This window comes from Carassius gibelio, chromosome A24 (genome assembly GCF_023724105.1).
Source record: "Carassius gibelio isolate Cgi1373 ecotype wild population from Czech Republic chromosome A24, carGib1.2-hapl.c, whole genome shotgun sequence".
Lineage (NCBI taxonomy): Eukaryota > Metazoa > Chordata > Actinopteri > Cypriniformes > Cyprinidae > Carassius > Carassius gibelio.
The window spans coordinates 18,040,749-18,063,389 of NC_068394.1; the positions used below are offsets into that span (position 1 = coordinate 18,040,749).

Here is a 22,641-nt window from a genome sequence, read left to right on the forward strand (position 1 = left end):
CACACACACACACACACACACATTTGTTTTTGTGAAATATGGGGACATCCCATAGGCGTAATGGATTTTATACTCTACAAACTGTATATTCTATCGCCCTACACCAACCCTACACCTAACCCTAACCCTAACCCTCACAGGAAACTTTGTGCATTTTTACTTTCTCAAAAAAAAAAAAAAAAGAAGAAAAAAAAACTAATTCTGTATGATTTATAAGAGTTTTGAAAAATGGGGACATGGGTTAGGTCCACGTAAGTCACCCTCTCATTGTAATACCTGTGTCATAACCATTTCATTATACAGAGTTGTGTCCTGATATGTCACAAACACAAGAGCACCATTGCCAGTGTACTACTAGATTCTGGGGTTATAGACACAAGGGCATGTTTAAACAATCAAGGAAATGTCCGAGCCCCCAAAGAGAAAGCTTCTCTATTTTAGTTGTGGACAGCTGAAATAACGTGTCTTTAATAACCCCACCACCATTTTCCCGCTAGTTTGTTCTGTGGCCAGACTTAAAATTTTGTTTCTGGTCCCAAAGTGGCTAAAGCCACAGAGATTTAGAAAGTGTTATGGAATATCTGCATGTCTGTGTTTATATTCAAGTACCTCATTGTCGAGTCACAGCTACCTGTTATTACATTCAAATTCTTCCGATGTGACGTTGGCCTTTGTTTTTGCAGTGTAATGAGGCATAAGTATGAGTTCTAGATATCTGTGTGTATATATGTTCTGGCAGTTGATTCTGGTGAGTTTGGTTGAGATTGTGTTTACATGCTCGTGTTAAGCGGGCTGTACATGCTACACCCTCACCAATTCGGAAGTGCTGGTCTAATGGAGAAACACAGTGACATACTTACGGTAGGAATGAATGGGTGCTGTGGTAGAGTCTGGCTGTTGAGGGAACAGACCACCTAATGAGGTCAGTTATGTGACTCAGGAGTGTTTTCATATTTCCCAAAACTGAACTGAAGTGAGATCACTTCTGTTAGTATCTGACATTTTTACTCCTGGTACTCGGTGCACTATATAGAAATTGTCTTTGCTTGAAATTATTTATTTAGTTGATGTTATAGCTGATGTTATGGCAGGAAACAAAAAAAAAACAGACACGTTTACTTGGCTATATTTTTATAGCATTAAGCCTCACATGTCAACTATTCAATGGATTGGGTTCTTCTTTAAATAATAATATAAAAGTAAAATATCCATGTCATTATAATGTTACACTAACACTAAAATTAAAACAATGGAAAAATCCTTAAGCAAACATCTTAAGCACTCAGAATAACATAAGTGGACTTTGAACGATTAATTTCCACTTTGATAAATTACATAATTGTGGCATCCTTAATTGTAATCGCAACATAAACATCTCTTTGTAAAAAAACAAATCTCTTACATTAGCTGCTTTTCCACTGTCAGGCCAGTGCGAGCCAGTGCTTTAAATGGTCCAAGTGGGGCTAACAGCCTCGAACCTGTAGCGCAGAGGTCAAAATAGCGCTATGTTTCCAGCGTCCGGCTAGAAACTCTTGCTGCGCTTCACTAAAACCCACCCTTTACACCCCTCTTAGGAACAACGTCATGCAACGCCATAATTTCCCCAACAAAGAGAAGTTGGCACAAAACTTATTAGAAATAAGTCACTGGAACTAACGCGATCACAAAACAAACATGATAAAAGCAGCCATTTGTTTGCATGCTAAATATTTAAATTCAAAAGCATCTATGTTTTACTATAATAAGTGATACATTGATCATAATGAATACATTTTTCAGGATTGGAATTTAGTTACACAGAAATAAAGTGTTATGACCTTAGCCAGCTTGTTCAATCGAGTCTAAGATCATTTGTAGTCACAGTAGTCTATATAATGTGCATCACATTTAGAAAGAATGATCATTTATATATTTTTATAAAAGCTCCAGAACACAAAAACATTGTTATATTTTTATGACATAGGCTACGTGGAGCTAAACTCTCAAAACACTCTGCAGACACAGAGAAACTCTGCCTTTGTTCATAACCACTCCTCTAGACCCAGCTGGTCCGCTTTGGCACAAGGTACTCTTTGGACATGAAGAAGCCCCGGAAGTGGCAGTGGAAACATGACTGGCCCTGGCACACCCTAGCATTGGCCCTTACAGTGCAAACGCGGCTATTGATGGCATGCAGATTTGTATCACTTTGAATAGACACATTAAAATTAAAATGTTCATATTGTGTGAGCAGACTTTTAGGCTGCAGTATTTCTGCAGTTGATGGGTTGATAAAATGATTGAGTGATTGATTGTGAAAGAGCCAGTGTTCACCTACTTTTACAAAAGCAAATGCAATTATTGTAAGAACAATACCCCTGCAGCAATCTGGGGTTTAACATCTCTTAAAAAAGCACAACGATTGTGATCTTATTAAGATTGTCATTCTCCTATCCTACAGTGTCTTACTTTGAAAAGAATCATTGACTTTTGTTCAAGAATTACAAATCCTCAACTTATGAGCCCACCATTATAGCACATCCTTCAATATACGATGATGAGAAAACTAGATAAATAAAATACTCTGAAATAAAATTAATACATTTTATTGGCATATCACATTTACACTTTCACAATCAGTTTCTCCCACACAGTTATTACTGTCCCATTTCCAGATAGGTTGAGTGCTTGGCACAAATTATTATTATATATATATATATATATATATATATATATATATATATATATATATATATATATATATATATATATATATATATATATATAGTATAGGTTTAGTTTTTTTTTTTTTTTTTTTCAAATGCAGCCATTCTAGCCAGTTCTGCTACCTATTCCTGAAAGAAACATGCATTATCTGACTTCCAACTTCGGATAATTATTTGTCTGCCAATCAATAAACTGGTTTGAACCAAGTATTTTGTCAGTTCTTTTTTTTCAGTTCTTTAATTTCGTAGTTTGTCCACCCTATAAACAGGACATAGTGAAATATTCCAATCTAAAACCAAGCAAATGTATTCATGAAAAAGCATAGAGCATGTGCTAAATCACAATCCTCAACATAACATTTCAAGAAATAAGGTGTATCTTTAACCCAACCTTTAGTTGCACACTCCAAGATAAATGAGTAGCCTGCAATCCCCTCCACATTTAAGCCATCAGAATCAGTTTACTAAAACAAAAACTGTCTCACCATCCAGACTATGTTTAATAGGATGCTATTAGCGAGCACAATTGATCCTTTGTTCATTCACCCAGTATGATTTACCCACCTGATGTGTGTCAACCCACCAGAGCTGATCAAAAAAATGAGTGTGAATGCCCTCATGTTATTGTAGGCTGAGAGCTTTCTTAAACAGACTTTGTCTCCAGAGTCCCAAGAATTACTAGGAAGATAACCCGAGAAGGCCACGGAGAAACCAAAGTGTGTTCTCGAGTTTCCAGTCTTTCACTTTTTCTTTGACTCTCCCACACTTGAGTGTTCTTTCTGGTAGAAGTTCTGAGTGTACAACGGTGGCATTCCAGGGCAGTGTGAGAGTTTACATAGACGGCCCTGACTGTGTGCCCAGGAACAATTTAAAGCTCCTCTCTGAGAAAAGAAACAGCCTGCCTGTCTGAAGCAGCATTGCTGTGGACCTCAGCAGATCACACCGATCTGTCAAACACTGTCTCCTTAGGTCGGCCCAGACTGTGTACTACATTAAATAAAAATCCAAACTGCTTTTTCCACAATTTTTCAGTTCTAAAAACAGTGTTCCTACATCAAGGGGCGGAAAATGAAATTCTTCAGTGTTGGACAGTGACCTCTCTGTCTGCACTGAATGTCTGCTTGCACTACATTTAGACCTATCTGTAGACTCCATTAACAGACATTATTGCCCAACAGGGTGCACACTCCCATAATATGATTCCTCTGGTTTTGTAATTATTTCAGTTTTGCGTATTGGCTACACGAATCAAAGAAAATGCATCTTGATAGAGAGCATTTATTTTATACATTTTTAATCACAGCTGCTGAAAGTGACTACACATTGTGCGGTGGCTTGGTTTCTGTCTTTGAGAAGATACTTTAGAACTACTAATCATGAGGTTTTCTGCTTAGTTACTGTGAAGACGTCTTTCTCCATATGGCAGACATGTCAAGATTCAAGACACAGCAATAGGTATTATTCATTACCATTTACCATTTCTAAAGTAGCTTTTAAGAAAGAAATAAGAGAAACAGCACATATTATCATCACATAAGTTTGAGTTATTTTATCAAGCATCACTATGACTGTTGCTCATACCCCGACTCAAATTTAAAAAATGTTTGCATCTTTGCAATCGCACATCAATGCAACTACTATTACAATGCACATGCCATAAGACAAATCTTCTAGTCTAAGTCATGCTCCTAAGCAGAATGTCTAAGTCACCTGGTTATCTTCACATGATTGCAGACGGTGACGTTCGACCATCACAGCAGGAGTTGTGTGTCATCACATGCTTGTGTGTATATTTGTTGCCATAGCAACTGATTCTCTCTAAGTTTGGTAGGCTGGATCCAGCCCTCAATTCTTTCGAGCACAAAGGAAGACATTGGCTAGGGCACATTTTGCCGGCACCCGCAGTTGTTTGTTTTTTGCTGTTGTCTTAAGGGATCAAGTGAAGGTCAGGTCACTTGCAGGTCAAAGCAATTTGTGTTTATTTGTTGGCATTAGGGGAAGACTAGAGAGACACCACCAATCGCCCACACTCATCCATTATGCAAAAGTTTCAAGACATGCTGGGAAATAGCTTCCAAATTTGGCAAAATAACAAAATAGATTGGGTTAATCTTTGGTGTTGCTTTTTAGATCTCTACAGCCACAATGGAATAGAGTCAGATGGATATTGTGTTGTGTTTGATTATACACTGAAATGGATTAGTGTGAAACTTATTATAAGTACAAGGAGAAAGTATTGAAAGATGCATGAACACCTTAAGAAACACCCGTCCCAATGGTGTAATGAATTAGAAATTGGCAAAGAATGGTGTATATACAAATTAAACATTAGCGTGTTCAGAAAATAATGACATTTGGATGTTGATTCTAACCAAGGAACATAGTTCATTGCATAGCTCATCAATCACTGATATGTCTGTGATTTACAGATCCTAGAGGAAAATGAAAAAGCTTGCTTCTCAAAGCTTTAAAGATTTAATTGAGACCTTATGTTTCATTGAAGTGCAAATATTGCATGAAATATTTATACTAAAATCTCATAAGATAAATAAAATGGATACACATTGTATACTTTTTGGGAGACAGTAAGAAAATTGAGCTAAAATGTATGTGACTATCATAGAATCATAGATGTGACTCAATAATTTTATGTTCATATTCAGATCTTTTGATAAAACACTTGAAATACATCTTTTCTGAAACTCCTAAATATGCATTTGAGTTTACTGGGGTCTTGAGCAAGTCACTATGTGGTTACTATTTTATCTCACTGTAAAAGAAATAATGAGATTTGTTCTTGCCTATGGGATTTCACAATGATTAAAGACTCTTCAGATTTTCTTTACCATGACCCATGTTTAAGGCTGACGTAACCACTGAACAAGAACTATATTAAGCCTGGCAGATATCACATTTCATCAAGACTAGCAGTCCAGACATTTTCACTATATGGATTTTCCCAGCTGTTATTTTAAACCCATTCTGCTCACAGAAAGGGGCTTTCTCAGACAACAAGGCTCAATGAGACCTGGACATTTATAGGATGTTGTGAACACATGGCGTGACCAGAATGGCTCTCTAGCAGCCTTCAGTTGGATATAATCCCGCGTTTCCACCTAAATTACCCAGAACAATTGTACCAGGAACTTTTTTTTTTAACGATTTTTTTTTTTACCCAGAACTTTATCTAGATCCTGGTTCCTGTGGTGAAAACACACCAAGTACCAGCCCAAAGTCCCTAGTTCCTGGGTAAAGTTCCAGCGGTGGAAATGCGGCTTAACATTGCTGTCTAATCATCCAGATGAGCAGATGAAACACTTCCAGCATGTTATAGAACAGCATAGCAAAACCGAGCCTTTCTATCTGGAGCGTAGACAGGAATCAGATGGATCATGCTCTAGTTAAAAAAAATAAATAAATACATGAAGTCTCCAAGGTTTTGAGGCTTTTCTTGAGAAGTATAAACCCAGTGTTAAGAGTTCATGTTAGTCAGAACATGTTGGCTCTTTTCCTACACCTTGACTTCCATGGAAGCTGTGCATTTTGAGTGCAGATTATGGAGGCAATTCTTTAGTAGTATGGTGCAAGACTTTCTGAAAATATATGAAACTGATACTGTATTATTTGTATTGGGCCAATACTATTAGCTTATACTATAACATATACATACTTTAATAACAATTAACTGTAATACGTTATAATACGGTTAGATTAGTTAGATAATGTATCAAACTGTATTAACATGTTAGTTAATTATTTTAAAGCACTACCTATTTTTTTTTTTTGTGTGTGTGTGTGTTCACTTGAAAATATTAGCTTATTTAGCATGTACAATTAATGTACAAGTTGTTTTTATTCATTGGCATTAGCACAGTCATTGTTAATATAGAGTCAATGTAGTGTTTATATACTTTTGTGTTTAAATTACACACAATATTAAGTTAATGTAATGATCAACATTATTATGTCAACTGAAGAAATTATTAAGTTAGAATTTTTAACCTGCAATAACAGGTCCCTGAATCGTTGTTTTATAGAGTACAAAAATATGAATATTTCATGCTGAGCCACAGAACGCAAGCTAAAAGCAACAGGGACTAGGAGAAACTCTCTAGACCAGTAGTTTTCAACCTGTGGATACCGCGGTGGTATTGCAGGTGGGCCGCCAATTATTTTCTGTTCATTTCCAGTCCATTCTAGGGAGGTGCGATTAAAAGAAAACGTCCTAAAATCACGATTTGAGCATGCGCATATGCCTAACTCCAGGTTCACACACTGTCTGTGATGCGACTTTTTTTTCTGAGCCAATGTTGACGGATCAGAGCGTTCTCACTGCGGTAAAAGGCTAGAAATAAAAACGTGCGAAAATAATTTATGTCTAACACATGAGCATAGAGTGAATTTGTTAGTGAACAGGATGCAGTTTAAGTGAGAGGAGACACGTTTTAAGTGTGCACACTCTCTCCTCGCAAAGCAGCGTATATCTGAGCAAGCACGACCGGTTTTGTGACAGAGCAAAGGGAATCTGCTGCGAAAAGAGAGATTCGCACTCGTGCATTATTTTAATGTGCTTTCGCGTTATATTTATGCGCTCTCACTGCTGACCGCATACACATACTGTATACACACTGCAAACACCTGAGGCACCGCTACAATTAATGAGCTCTATGAACAATGCATGGCAAAAAAGAAAAAAAAGTCCCTGTATACAGGATTTATTTTTAATTTATTTTTTTTGCCACAAGTCTATACATTTTTTTACATCTTCACTATAGTGATAATTTTGACTTATGTCTGTTCTAGAGATGTTACAACTTTTTGATAAAGCTCTGATTGGTTTTCTTTTGGAAATATGTTTCAAATTAATCCTGAATGCATTTATGACTGTAAAAGCACAATTGCAAAATTGATCAAAAAAATCGCGATAGTTTTTTTTTTTTTTGTCCATATCGCACAGCCCTAGTTTATTCAATAAATATAGTTTAAAATCTAGCTTCTGAGTACTAAGTTATTAACCCAACAATAGCGGGGTCAGTTAATTTTTTTAAAGTGGGCCGCGCAAACATATGTGTTTGGTTGTGTGGGCCACGAGTTGAAAAAGGTTGGGAACCACTGCTCTAGACTTTACTTCAGTATTCTGATGTAAAACAGAATGTTGAAAAAGAAAGCTGGTGCTTGATTCTTTTCACATTTCCTCACCATCTCTACACAGCTGATGGTTGGAAACAAAGTTTAAGGATGTTCTGTCCAAGAAATCGAATCGTAATTAGGCTTTTTTTCAATTATTTGTTAACATTACATTCCCATGCTTGGCTCGGCACATACTGAGTATTCACACTCTATAATGAAATGGTTCAGTTGAGCCAGTTTATGAGGTGAGAAATCCTGTAGCTCCTGCCATAAATCCCCATTTTATTGCTAAATGTTTAATAAGGTTTTCCATTCAGACGTGAATGAGGGAAAGACGCTGACCTGTTGTGACTTCACATTCAATCCGAGTCCAACCAGAGATATTTAGAAAATTACCCATGTTGTCCCCACCATAGAGAAAACATTTCAAGGAGCAATGTTTATTTTTTTCAGTGGTAAAATCTTTTCTGCTAACCCAGTTTAGTGTGCAAAGACAGCTCACATTTAGACACCTTTGGACTCGGGCTCTTCATTTTGTATACCACTTTAAGTAACCTGAACCCAAAAATGTAAATCAAAACACTGAAGCATTTTATTATTATTATTTTTTATTATTATTATTTTTTTTTTTTCTGGAGGCCACACCATCACATGCAAGAGCAATTGAGGTTTTATTAAACATTCTTATCATTATTTTTTCTTAATCTGTAAAAAACCTGCACTGTGTACAGATGACGAACACACATCCTGTTTCTCTCTCTTAAGTTTGTTTAAGATTTCTTTGGGGCTGTTTTCCAAGCCCAAGAGATGACAGCGATTGAAGTTAACCAGCCCTTCACACCCCAGTCTGGAATTTATTTTCCCACACTGCTCTACTAGAGTGTATGTACCTGCTCAATGGCACGTCCAACGGAAATGTAGCGGGTGTTTGCGACACTAAGGCCCCATTTCTGCTAACTAGCTGTCAGCACCACTGTTACCGGCATCATATGCAACATTACTTCTCATTGTTTATATAGAATGTTTATATAACATATCCTGCCAAAACTATTTCAAATCATGGCGATACTAACTTTACTGTGCATTTTTTCTCACAAGAGGAAGGGATGAACTTTGGGAATCAGATTTGCGAGGGTTGACATAGGTTTGAAGTTTGGTTTATACTGTAAAGGAAATAAAAGGACAGGATGTGTGACCCTACTTGGAATTTGGAATATGGGAAGTGAACAAACACACACCCGGAGCAGTGGGCAGCCAATGCTGCGGAGCCCGGGGAGCAGTTGGGGGTTTGGTGACTTGTTCAAGGGTCTCACCTCAGTTGTAGTATTAAGGGGAGAAGAGGGTGCTGGACATTCACTCCTCCCACCTACAATCCCTGCCAGACCTGAGGTTTGAATGTTTTTTGAGGAATACAATCCAGGAATAGTTACGTTTCTACACTTAAACATTCTACGTTCTAAAAAAAAAAAAAAAAAAAAAAAAATGTAATACTGGTTTACTTTGCTAGAGATTTCCTCTTTTTTTCTAACATTTTTTATTTCTCAATTTTCTTGTCACCAGAAAAACTACTTGTACTTACTGTTGCAACACAGGAGACGGATGGCTTCCACCGCTTCATGCAGTCAGCAAACTACTTCAAATTCAATGTGAAGGTAAGGTTAATTTCTCAGTTTAACCAATCACACAATGCTAGGTCGCACATGCTTTCATCCCATTGTGCAAGACCACTGCTTCTCACCTGACGGATGCTTCATTTCGTCAAGCTGATAGTAGTATGTTGATTGAGGTTGAGTTTGAACTGGTTCATTCTGAACGCAGGTCCTGGGGATGGGAGAGAAGTGGAAGGGAGGTGATGTGGGTCGATCCATCGGTGGAGGCCAGAAGGTTCGACTGTTAAAGGAAGCCATGGAGTCTCTGGCTGACCAAGAGGACTTGGTGGTCTTATTTGTGGACAGGTAACGTGCTTGTCATTTGAAGGGTTAAAAAAAATGTCTGGATGATATTAAATGGCCATGAACCTGGTTTCTTTTAATAGATTGATTGTTTTATAGAGGTTTGAGAACTTTTCAGATGGACAGCTAAACCAAATTTAAACCAGCTAAGACCACATTTAAAAAAATTAAATAAAAATTGTAATCTTCAAATATGGCCTTTTCTACTTGATTTAACCCTTAGTAAATTTAACTAGCTAGCTATTTTTATTTTCTTCTTTTTTTTTATTTTATTTTTTCAGGATGCTCAGCCAAGATATACAGCTGGTGTACTTTTAACAGACGTCTCACCGCACTAAATCTTGGGTTAACATATTGTTTTGTGTTTTACGAATGAACAGTCTGAAACATGCAGGATTATGATGGCCAGGATAGCCCAGGATTAAAAACCTTTCTTATCAATCTCATGTGTGAAAAGCCCCTAATTTGGATTGGATTTAGATTTGTACTCAACATTAAAAATACTGGTCTATACACAAGAGACTGAAAACGATCCAGTATTCATTTCTCTATGTGGAGACTAGCTGTGAATAGACTCTAATTTGCCTCAAAATACATTTTAGTAATTTCCTGTAATTGAAAGTAAATGATGCCAGGAAAATATCTAGTCTAGAAATAGGCAAAATGACTGGCTAAATACATTGCTTTGTACAATGTAAAAAAGTATCTTTTCATCAGCTATAGCAAATGTGCCATGCTTATACTGTACATTTTCAACAGCCTCAGTTGGAGAATCTACTGCAAACTCAATGGGAAACAACAGGAATCTGTGTGAAGGCAAACTAGTTGGGTTTTTTTTAAAAACAATTTTACCTTTATAACCAATGATTTTGCTGAAATAGTGGCTATTCACTCAATTTATGATAATCAACCATAATAAATGGCCTGTTATTTAGCTACATAATTCAAGGGGAATAACGGCATTTGAGTTAATAATGAAAGTAATTTTTTGTACGTATGGTGCAGGTCTGGGTGTGTTCTTCACAAATGAGCGATTATTATTATTAAAGATTAGTAGTTACTTCAAGTTAACTTCACACGTACATACCACGTACATACCAGTGCTGTTTTATCAAGGGGTCATTTCTATAAAACACTTCAAATCTAATCAAGTCCTCATCACTGAACACTTTGAGCTTTATATCAGCTATTTATACATACAGATATTTCTAAGTCTCATAAAGAGTGTAGAGTTCAGAAAGTTAAGAATAACAACATTTAGGGCTACACGGGAGAGAATACAGCTGTGCAAAGGCTAAAGACTTCGATTTTTGTTGAAAATGAGTTATTGATATTTTTGGGATATTCAAGACATCCTTTATCAGGTGTATAAGTATCTTGAGTCAGTTTCATGGTTTTTCTGAGAAGTTAATAGGTCGTCTCAACCGTAACTACGAAAAGGCCCAGAGAAGCCAATGCAGAACACCACTTACCGCTCTTTCACTTTGTTTGGAACGCTCAAATCGAGTTATGGCATTTAGACTTTGTTTAGCCACAGTTTGTAGTTATAGGGTGTCCTGCCTTTGTTTTACTTTCCATTAAAGTCTGCCGCATTTTAATTATGGTGTAGACAAACTAATTTGATAGATTGCGATCTACCAAACAGCTGCATATAACAAAGCACTGTAAAGACAAGAAACCTTCACAGCAATACATAATCGTGAATAACCTGTAAGTATTTTATTTTTATTTATTTGTAATGCAGATTATTCACCTGGCTGTCACTACTAGCTGGACGTGTGTAGACTCGAATGCCATAGCTAGCATGATCAATCATAAAATCAGTAGCCTACTAACAGTTCACAATTAAATCCATATCCTTCCTTTTCTTGTAACCCGATAAAATCAATCCATGGTGATGAACATAATCGGAGATGTTTAATCCATAATCATTCTGAGCATTATTACCACTTGTTGGCATTCACATCTATCCACAAGTGTCAATATAAAAGCAATTATGCTATGTCTAGCTTTTTTTTTTTATGTTACTGAGCATAGCAAATAAATCAGTATCCATGGTATCCATTCATGTTAAACTTTTGGTCTGCTTGTTACAGTCAAAAAAAAAGTATACCTTAATACAGTCACATTACTACATGCAATAGGCAAAATGAGACAGCCCATTATGAATTGATTTTATATAAGTGTTACTATAATGATTTTGTAAATGGTGATCAGCAACCAAATATTGATATTGTGAAAGTTACTGCCTTTTACCTTGGTGTGAATTCTCACGTTTTGCTGACAATCGAAGGCAGAGTACATTAACTTCAAAATAGGGGTAAAATAAAGTTTGAGCTCTCAATTTTTTTTTTTATGTAGAAAATTTTCATTACTAAAATATCTAACTGTTAAATTTCCAGTGTCCTACTAATAATTAATTTGGCTGGACAAGAAAAAAACTTTAAAGTATTTTTTTATTTTATTTTTTTTAACACTCTGGTGAGTTAAGGTCTTTTGCCTTTGTTGGGCAGAATAGGTATTCTTATGTATAACCTAAACTTACCTTATTAGGTATGGAGCTAGCAAATCAGAGTTCAGGGTTAATCTGAAATATGTGAAAATTGCTGATCAGCTGGAAAGTGCAGTGAAAAGGTTAACTAATATACTCCTCCTTTTCCTTCTTCAGTTATGACCTCATCTTTGCTGGTGGACCTGAGGAGATTCTCAGAAAGTTCCAGCAGACCAATCATAAGCTGGTGTTTGCTGCTGAGGGAATCATCTGGCCAGATTCTCGACTGGCAGAGAAGTATCCTTCTGTCCGCAATGGGAAACGCTTTCTTAACTCTGGAGGTGTGTAAAAATGGCAAATACCAACTATATAGCATGTTCTGTTTTGATCTGAAAGTTACTTCATACTTAATACTCATCAAGGTTTTGGCCCAAATAAGCCATTGTGTTATTGAAATTTCAACTCATTCAGTTCACTTCGGTTCATTTTGACTTTAAAACTAGTCCCTGTTATTAGACTTTTTTTTTACCATTGGCATGTTTTTAAATGTAACATCTGAAACAAACCTGTGATGTATATGAACACAAATGTTTCTAGCTTTTATGCATCATCTTGGCACGCTGGAGCAACAGTTAAAGACAATTTTGCTGAGCAAGTTAGTTAAATGGCTAGCATGTATATAACAGGCTGCCTGAATCTGGTTTAAAGGCACTGGTATGTTAAGAATGAGCACAATTAATTTGCGCACATGTTTGTTTATTCACAGCTTATAATAACTAATGGTTTATAATCTTTTAGCATTGCGTGTTATGTATACACATTCACATGTTTCTTCGTGCATTTGGGAGTTCAGGCTTTACAAATTCGGCTCAGGCAGCGTATCACTGGGATTGGTCATGGCCAGCTGCCATATTAGCCTTATCATCGTAGCACAGTTTGCACCAGACACTTCTGAGTGTGTTTGTTTTATCTGGTAGGATTTAGAACAATGCATGCAGGGTGATTTAGGAGAGAGCAAAGAACAGTTAAAAAATGATCAGTTCAAAATGATAGAGAAAATGGTTTCTGTGTACACTAGCAAGCAGGAGTCACACATCCAGTGGAATTTCCTGAGGGCCACCAGGCATAGTGCACTATTCATTCAGGGGTCTTCATGAATGGTGCTTTCACTCGAGTGTGTACGTGTGCATCCATCTTACGCAGTCTCTCCATCGAAGAACAGTAATATTAGCCCCTCTTCACTCATTTAGTACCCTCTTTAGTCATTGCTCGTCTAAACTCTGTAGTACTGATCCCGTCTATTTTGATCTGGTCAGTTACTGCTTTTTCCGTGTTGGTCATTTTGTCTTGTCTAGTGTCCTGTCAGGACACTGAGTCTGTGTCATTTAAAGGACAAGTTTGTTTGTGTGTGACTTACTGTTCTATGGTCTGTACAAAATTGAAGGTTCAACCTCTAATTAATACAAAATTGAAGGTTAATTTTATCCCTTCGACTGCTCCGTAAATTGTGGTGGCTACTGTTTTGTTTCAGTTGGACCAGATATGTCATGTGGACCAGTGTGCTTATGGAAATAAGAAAGACTGCACGGCACGGCCAGTCTCTTTCCAATCATCCCTTACTTTGCCCAAATTCAGTTTTGTTGAAAGTAGCGTTTTTTCAATCAGTGGGAAAAAAAAAATATTATAAATAAAATAACATTCTGGATTCAAGTTTAAAACCACATGTCATAATGCTTTACATCTGGCTTCAACTATTGCTTTCTAACCTGGGCATTATGTCAAGGGTTTTACTTTATTGCACTGTAATAAAACAAGATTCATGTCACCACATCTGAGGTGACCGCCTTCAGAAAAAGACCATCCGCTAATTTAGTGAGTGAACTCTCATTTAAATCATACTCGCCTGAAGAATTGCCTTGTTTATCTTCTTCTGGCTTTTGGGGGACTGAAAGACCTCGAAGTCTAGATTTCCAGTAAAGTCATTAGAGATGTGATGGTGCTTCTGAACAGATTTGTAATGTCAAGAATTCCTACTAAAGTCATTGGAAACTGTGTTGAAGATGTTTTTTAGATCAGCTTATGAATGTAGGCTATAGAATAAGGTTATTAGGAGTTAAAATAATAGTCTAGGGCGGTAACCTAACAAAGTTCCTGTTTCCTGTAAAATGAAGGTATCCTAAGTATCCAAGCCCTAAAGTTTTAAACTGCGGTTAGAGCTTCAGGAAAATGATGAGAAATCCGTAAGCAGGTTGCTACAGAAACACAGAGAGCCAGCACATAGCTGAGATCCTATACTGATTACAGTCCTTCGTCTTGAGTAGATGTAGAAAGTCTATGTCATTTGAGGTTAGACGTGGCCAGATGTGGCCACACGCAACACTTGTTGCTGGTTGGTCAGATGCTTCTGCCAGACATCCAACTGTTCTGAGGGTTTGAGGGACCACACCAAAATTGGAAGTGAGATTTAAACCTCTCAAAGGAGATGTCATTGAAATTGGAACTGTTGTGTCCAGGCATCCGGTAGTGCCAATGCTTCTCACATTCCATTACATCCTATACTTTATTTTACAACACGCAGTCTGTAAAAACATTGCAATGTCTTTCACAGGCTTTATTGGCTACGCTCAATACATTCAGAAGATTGTGAACCAGTGGGACCTTCATGATAATGATGATGATCAGCTATTCTACACAAAGGTCTACGTGGATCCACTTCAGAGGGTGAGTGGAGAAAGCCTTTGCACTCTGTGAGAACATAAACGTGCTTGTAACTTGACCGCGTGCACTTATAAAACGCCTGCAAATGTATCATACCGCTCAAAAGCAAACAAACTGTTTAAAAATACACAACTATAAACAGTCTACATGAGGGCAAAGGTCACACGGTCACTTTTACACAAACTTGAGTGTGTTCTGTTCTTTATTTTAGGAAAAACTTCATATGACCTTGGACCACAAGTGTGAGATCTTCCAGAATTTGAACGGAGCCGTGGGTGAGTCAATCCAAAATGGTGTATAAATATCGGTAGTTAACAACCCTTCCTTTTTTTCATATATTGCATCATAGCTGATGAATAAAGGGATGCCAAAGTGATTTATATTTTTCATCATAACGATTTTGGTCTTATTTTTACTTTTTCTTGGTAGGCAGGCATATAGGGATTTGAACAAATCCATAAGCATAACTTATCGCGCACCTTTTGTACTGCAGACATGAGTGACACGTCAAATCATATGGCCTAGTCCAGGGGAAGTCTGATCTCAGGGCTCAGGCTTACAGTTTTTTGCTTGCTGGATGATAAAACACTAAACAGAATTATTCAACAGAAGTACTCAAAATGTTCAAATCTTATTTTGAATTAAGATGAAGTTCTCCTGAAGTTTGGGACGGAGCGAGTGCGAGTGAGAAACACTCTCTACAACAGTCTGCCATCAATAATCCATGGAAATATGAACACCAAGGTAAATGTCATCTTTTTTATTTCCATCAATGAATAATGGAAGCAGTTTTAAAAGCAAACCTGACTCAAACTAACTTCCAATTTCTATGTGCTTAATGTTATAATTTTGGGCAAATACAAGCACAGGTTTATAGGATTTATCTATTAGGACACAATATAACTGATACTGAGGTCCTGGAAGTCTTCTATAGATTCAGTGGGGTTTCATGTGGTAGGTAAAAGTGTCATTTAAATGGTGGCACTCAGATTTGTAAATTCTGAACAATAATTGTGACTAATACTGTAAGTAAAACTCACATATTTGCGTGTCTAAAATTGTGTATACGTTCAATCGCACCTTCTGTGGCTCATTCAGTTCAATTCAAACCAAAAAAAAAAAAAAAAGAATCTACCTTAACTCTTGTTGATCAAAACTGATTTCCTGTGTTCTATCTTTCGCTAGAACACAATTCTAATGGCAAACTACAGAATTACTATCACTATACATCACTGACTTTAATTGTAAAATACTAGACAGCCCTTTGGCCAAAAAGGTTGCAGTCATTGCCCAGTTGTTGTTGCCTAGCTGTAGAGTTTGACATTTTAGCAGGATGTCTGGGTGATAATGTCATCTCAGACCCGTAGAGTTTTTCCTTCTGCACTTCAGTGACGGATTAAACAAACACAGCACAGTGTGGAGTCATCTTCTCCTAATACTCAACCATCTGTGCTGTTTCTAATGAATAATCATCCATCCAGAGCTTACCCTTATGCTCTATGACTCATTCAGGCTGCCCCGTGTCCATCCCGCAGGATCTCTCTGATCTCCAGCGTCTTTAATGTGCTCTAGAGAATACAGATGTTCTCGTAAACACTCAAACAAGATCCAATAAAAGTAACAAGGCTTAATGATACACAGTAGTAGCTTATGACCAGAATGTGAAGCCAGTGGCTTAGTTTATGGCTTCTTTTTATTTTGAATCAGTGAGCAACTTCTATTTTCTGTCAGTAATGTTTAACCAATTGACTTAACAGCACTTGAGGTCACGACCTGCATCTCCAAGAGATTGTCGCACACCTTTATCGCATCATTAAAATAAATAAATAAATGTATGCATTTAGCAGACGCTTTTATCCAATGCAACTTGCATTCAAGCTAACAATTTTCAACTAACATGTGTTCCCTGGGATTCAAACCCCCAACCTTGCGCTTGCTAACACAATGGTCTACCACTTGAGGCAACCTGTTTATGGTAACAAGTAATTTTGTTTTAGTGTCCTGATCTAAGATAAAAATAGCTGTTGTTTCTAATAAGCTTATATGCTTTTTAAAGAAAAAGAACATCATTCCCTGCGGAACAGTTAATCTGCTTGATCTGTCACACTATTTAAACACACAATTAACATCAGATGCAACATTTCCCTTGCTGCAACGTTGTCCTATAAATTCCCAAATGAGATACAAAACTCATTCTTGGAAATTTGACAGCAGGATTCATTTTCCATTTGTTGTCCTGCGTAAAACTGGATTTAACTACTACAAGCTGGGATGGGATATGGGTGTACATGCCCTGTTCTAGACCATAAATCATATGAAGAATATATTTTTTAAAGGTTATTTTTACAATGTCATTTTATTTATTTATAAATATTATACAAATAAATAACTTAATACCTAAAATGCAATTTTTTTTTCTTCCACAGATATACTTCAATTACTTGGCCAACTACATCCCAAACGTGTGGAACTATGAGCAAGGCTGTACCATCTGTGACCAAGACATGGTGGATTTGTCTCAGCTTAAAGTGAGTCATCCAATAAAAGCCACATTAGCTGATTTTGTTCATTTTCCTCTAAGCACTTGAAAGTTATATGCTAAAATCATTGATCATCAATATTATTTTGAGTTTTCATTTAAAGATAAGCCAAGAGAAAGTGGAGCTTGGAAGTTATGTTCTGTATGCGACCTATGGTACTTTTCACATTCCTTAAATTATAAATGCCCATAAGGAGCCGCTTGAGGAAGAGGAAGTTGTGCACTGCTGTGGTGTAGGAAATGGCTTTTGGTTTTAGGACGGTTTCACTTACTGGGGTGTTGCTGTCAACCAGACCTCTCTTTAGCGAGCCGCTCAGTGTGGGGTTATATCCACAGGGTAACTCAAAGTGGTTGTCCTAAAAATTAGTTGTGGGGTTCAACTAAGGTTGGCAAAAATTGCTTTGAGTTATTTCTAATAAGATGGAGTTACTGATGTGGAAATAGCAAATTTCTGCTTGTAGTATTGTCAGGGCAAAATTCACCACAATGTTGAGCTGACCATTTTTTTTATTTATTTTTTTTTATAATGAACATAGACATGTTTATCTCTGCTAACGTTTTCTGAGTGGTTTCTAGAATCTTATTAAAGTTGTGATGAAACGAAAGAAGCGACAATTTCTTTCATATCAATAATAAATTAACTGGATGGTTCAGGCTGGCTGATTGGTGGCATTTGCTAGTTGAAAAAAAAAAAAGGTATTTTTGGGCTATATCTTACACTAACGCACAAATGGAAGAATCTTTCATTTTGGTCACTGTAAAACCTCAGATGACTGGTCAGGTGAAACAAAAAAGCCTATTTTTAACCCATTCATTTCTAGGAAGCATCGGAAAGGATGATGAGACAAAACCCAGAGTCTGTTGTTTGTCAGGACGATGTAGTGGCTAGGTCGTACCAGTCTCATCTGCTCAGTGGTTTTGGGTTGTTCTTGAAAAAGGAACACACGTTTACATTCTCACACTGCTTGTGCTGAGGATGAAAAGGCCCCGTTAAAGGAAACTGTCCCGGTTTAGACTCCGCAGAATCCCCTGTGTCTCCTGTTCAGTGCCTGCTCTTCTGTCGGTAACAATTTAAAGACCTCTGGCTCGATTCTAGAACACTCCCTTCAGGAACCCAGAGCCAAGGTCGGAACTAGGAAATTAGATGGTGCCACTCAGGTCCCATTTCATCTAGTGAGCTGTGCAGACTGGTCAAGAACCACAAAAGTAGTGGTGACAGAACTGTGTAACCTTAAGCTCAATGTCATGGGAAAGAAGCTTGTACTTTTTCTCAGACCTCCAGCAGTGAAAAAATAAGACTGGATGGTATGTGTTATTTTCTATACCATTTTTAACCATGCTAGATATATTCATTATCCCATATGCAAACTAGCGAAAATACAAGCCAATCATTGGGATGAGATCTGTCATCCCCACGGCCCTACAGAGAACAAACTCTTTTGAGAATGCATGGATGAACCTGGTCACTAACATCTAAATAATATTTAGTTGGGCTCCCATCAATATATGCATATTGTGATACACACTTACTGTGCAATAAAAAGACTCCTACAGTAATAATTTTGTGGGGTTATATCCCCTACACTAGGTGAAAACATTGTGAATAATTTAACTGTGTGAGAAAGTATTAATGTTTGACCAGACTTTTTTTCTTTATCTAAACAGGAGTTTCCAAAAGTGACAGTTGGTATATACATCGAGCAGCCGAGTCCATTCCTGCCAGAGTTCCTGGAGAGGCTCCTGAGTCTAGATTATCCCAAAGATAAACTGAATGTCTTTGTCCATAACAGTGTGAGTGTCTGAATGACAAAGCAATGAGAAGCATTTGACCATTTGGATTTTGGCGTCTGTCTTTGACCGTGCTTGTTCCATGTCTTGTTCTTCAGGTGGTTTACCATGAGAAGCACATACAGAAGTTTTGGGAAGAGAACAAGAATGTTTTCTGCAGTTTTAAAGTCGTTGGCCCCGAGGAGAACATAACTCAAGGAGAAGCAAGGAACATGGGAATGTAAACATCCCTTTAATTTCAGAGTCACTCTCGAAAATATGCAAATAATGAAGTAAATTACAATGCAAATCTGAGCAAGCTCAAACTCCTTATCAAAGATAAACGCAAACCTTTGCCACATGTCAGCAAACTTTTCAACTCCTTACAAAAAAAACAAAACAACAACTCCAGAAACAACATCCGACTCGCCACAAAGTGGTACATCTTCCTATCCTTTAGAAATGTACCAAATAAAAACAGAAGAAGCTTTTATTTGCTCTTAGTTTAGCACTCATCAAAACACTGCTGTCTTCAGGATTCCCATTCCATCTTCAGAACGATGTCTGCTTTCAAACATTTTCCACAAAAGCTATCACAATATCAAACCAAGTGGCATCTGCAAACAAATGCTGCTAGACACGCTCACTTGATTTCTCTGAGCTATTTTTACAATTGCTTTTAACTAGCTGGTTCAAATAGTCATTATTGCTGCTTATTTAAGTGTCACTATTACTATCTTTTATACTTAGGGTTAGTAATTTAAATAAACCCCTAAACTTCAGTGTGTGACTTGTTGGATCCATAAGCTTTTAGTGGATGTCTGAAGTTATACGATCACATTTATTTAGGCGTATACAGGATGTGCAGTAGACATGTTGATTATCTGGTCCTGGTGCTGTTTTCCTGCTGCATGTCTGTGTTTGGCATCAGTAGCTGTTGCCATGGTGATATCACTCAAGTTGTTTATCTTAATTACTAGGTCCAAGAAATGCTGGTTTGCATAAGACGTCAGAGCAGACGTTATAAGGTGTTAGTTTCAGACGGTTTTCATTTTGCTTCTTAACAGAGCATTCTAAGAATATTTAATAAATATTAGGAGAGTGATGCTCAGAATCACAGGAACATTATATTGCCCATATATATATATACTTTCATGGCCAAGGACACGGTTATGTTTGTTCTTGGGCGAATAGGATAAGAAATGTTTGTGTTAATAATTGGATCTCTGACGTTTGATTACACACTTTGGTATGTGCAGTTTGTCACCTTTCAGGAAATAAAACGTTTAGCATTAGCATTAACATTTAACATTGCCCTGAATTTTGCTAGAATTAATAATGACACCCTTACTATTTTCTAACAGTGATTTGTGCCGGAAGGATCTTTCTTGTGATTATTACTTCAGCATCGATGCAGATGTGATGCTCACCAACCCCCAGACCCTAAAACTCCTCATCGAGCAAAACAGGTAGTTTCCCTTTAATCAAAGTCAAACATTTAAAAAAAATCTGGAATCTTCCACAGTAACCATTTTGTCTGAGGGAATGAACTTGAATCTCTCATGTGCTAAAACCACAGGAACATTATAGCTGACTGAATGCAAATCCCTCAAGGTTTAAAAATAAGCACGGGTGGCTTCCTGTTTTCCCATGGTGCATAGAAACAGTCTGCTCTTCATTGCATGCACTCTTATAATGCCACTTGACTTTAAATAAGAAACAAGTCTGAACTCAGTCACATTTAATATGAGAACCTTAAGCACTCTTTCGCATGACTATGGAGGAAGCCCTTTTCAGATATTTTAAGAAGGCTTGGGAACTCTCTCTGCTGGCTTCTGGCTTGTGGAGTGAAATTGTAACCAGTAACCGTATAAATGTGGAATTTTACATGCTTTCACATTGTTGACCAACACTATAATTTCCACTAAAGTGTTTTGAATGGCATGTTTACCTAGTGATATTCATGGATTGTTGAGTTTAAGTTCACAAGAGAGGTGAAAAACTTGACTATGTTACTCCAGGGTCACTCTTACGATTATAGGAACACTACCATATAAAGCTGCTCTCATGTGCCCGGATAAAAAGATGCCTTCTTCACAATCTGACAAGTATAAGTTTTCACATGGGTCATGGTAACCACTTATGTGGTATAAACTTTCATTAAACCAATCTATTCATCTCAACTTTTTTCCAAACCACTTACCTCTCTAGCTTCACAGAGATGCTGGAGCCTTTTTCCAGCATCTCGGGCTGCATTCAGGGTACATGTCCTCTTTTTGGACTTCTAAAATGCGTTGGTTTGGGATTTCTTAATTGCCCAAAATGTTTTTTGTCGAATCAGGGATCCGCTCTCAGTATGCTGAGTATTATAATCTCTTTTGAATTAGCATTCGCGCTGTTCACTTTCGATTTCACTCTGTGTAAAGGGAGCACATCTTACAAGATCAGATATTTGTCAGTGAGCTAAGGATCTGTTGAATACTCCTGCATGGTCTTGTCCACCATCTCTTCTTATTCTTGACCTGAGATCAGTCAGATCTGACTCCTAGCTCTTCTTCGATGCAGGGCTGTCAAGTCCAAGCAGCTGAGTCCTTAATCATTGTAAAGAAACGTCTGAAAATACATCTCTTTCATCTTCATTTGACCCTCTAACTCCAGCACTGTCTATTCTATTTATATTCTAACTACTTGCTTTAAAAAAAAAAAAACAACACTAGCATTCTCCATTGTTTCTCTATTCTTTCTACTTATTTTCTTTTTATTTATTAGAAATAATAACCTCCTAACACAAGCATTATCTATTATTTTTCTGTTCTATTCTCTTAAGACCCGAGAAAATAAGTTTTAGGAATTTAGGAAGTTTTTTTTTTTTTTTTTTTTTTTTTTTCATGTCTTTACATGTCTTTACATTTACATTTACAAAATTATGTTAAAAAAATAAATAAATATATATATATATATATAATTCATAAGTTATGCTGTGTCCTCGGTAGAAGACATCGTGACTCTATTTCTTTAAAAAATAAAAAGAATGAATGAATGAATGAACATGCAACAACTGATTCGTTTAATCACCAATACATTTTTAGCTTTGAATATTATTATTATTTTTTTTTTTGTTACCAAACTTTGTATAAAGATGATTCTCAGCTATGTTATAACATAATTATTCAGTATAGCATCTTTCTTTCTGCAAAATGTATGTAAAATGGCCATAATCAGGTTCTCATTATATACAACGCACCTATAAACGAAATCTAATTTGCATATTAATGTGTTTTTTGTGGCAACTTGTAAGAATTTCAATAATGGGAGTAATAATTTACAAGATTTTCATAA

General features: G+C 36.9%; 1 protein-coding gene across 2 annotated transcripts in view; it reads left to right on the plus strand.

Moving 5' to 3' along the window:
- Window positions 1-22,641, plus strand: part of LOC127946380 (procollagen-lysine,2-oxoglutarate 5-dioxygenase 2) — a 40,241-nt gene that overhangs the window by 4,484 nt on the left and 13,116 nt on the right. For both annotated transcript variants that reach the window (XM_052542920.1, XM_052542921.1), the window contains exons 2-11: window positions 9,396-9,487; window positions 9,654-9,790; window positions 12,456-12,619; window positions 14,887-14,999; window positions 15,208-15,271; window positions 15,643-15,740; window positions 17,423-17,524; window positions 19,201-19,326; window positions 19,422-19,543; window positions 20,667-20,771. In XM_052542920.1, the coding sequence (XP_052398880.1) occupies window positions 9,396-9,487; window positions 9,654-9,790; window positions 12,456-12,619; window positions 14,887-14,999; window positions 15,208-15,271; window positions 15,643-15,740; window positions 17,423-17,524; window positions 19,201-19,326; window positions 19,422-19,543; window positions 20,667-20,771 (1,123 nt within the window). The remainder of the gene's footprint in view (window positions 1-9,395; window positions 9,488-9,653; window positions 9,791-12,455; window positions 12,620-14,886; window positions 15,000-15,207; window positions 15,272-15,642; window positions 15,741-17,422; window positions 17,525-19,200; window positions 19,327-19,421; window positions 19,544-20,666; window positions 20,772-22,641) is intronic.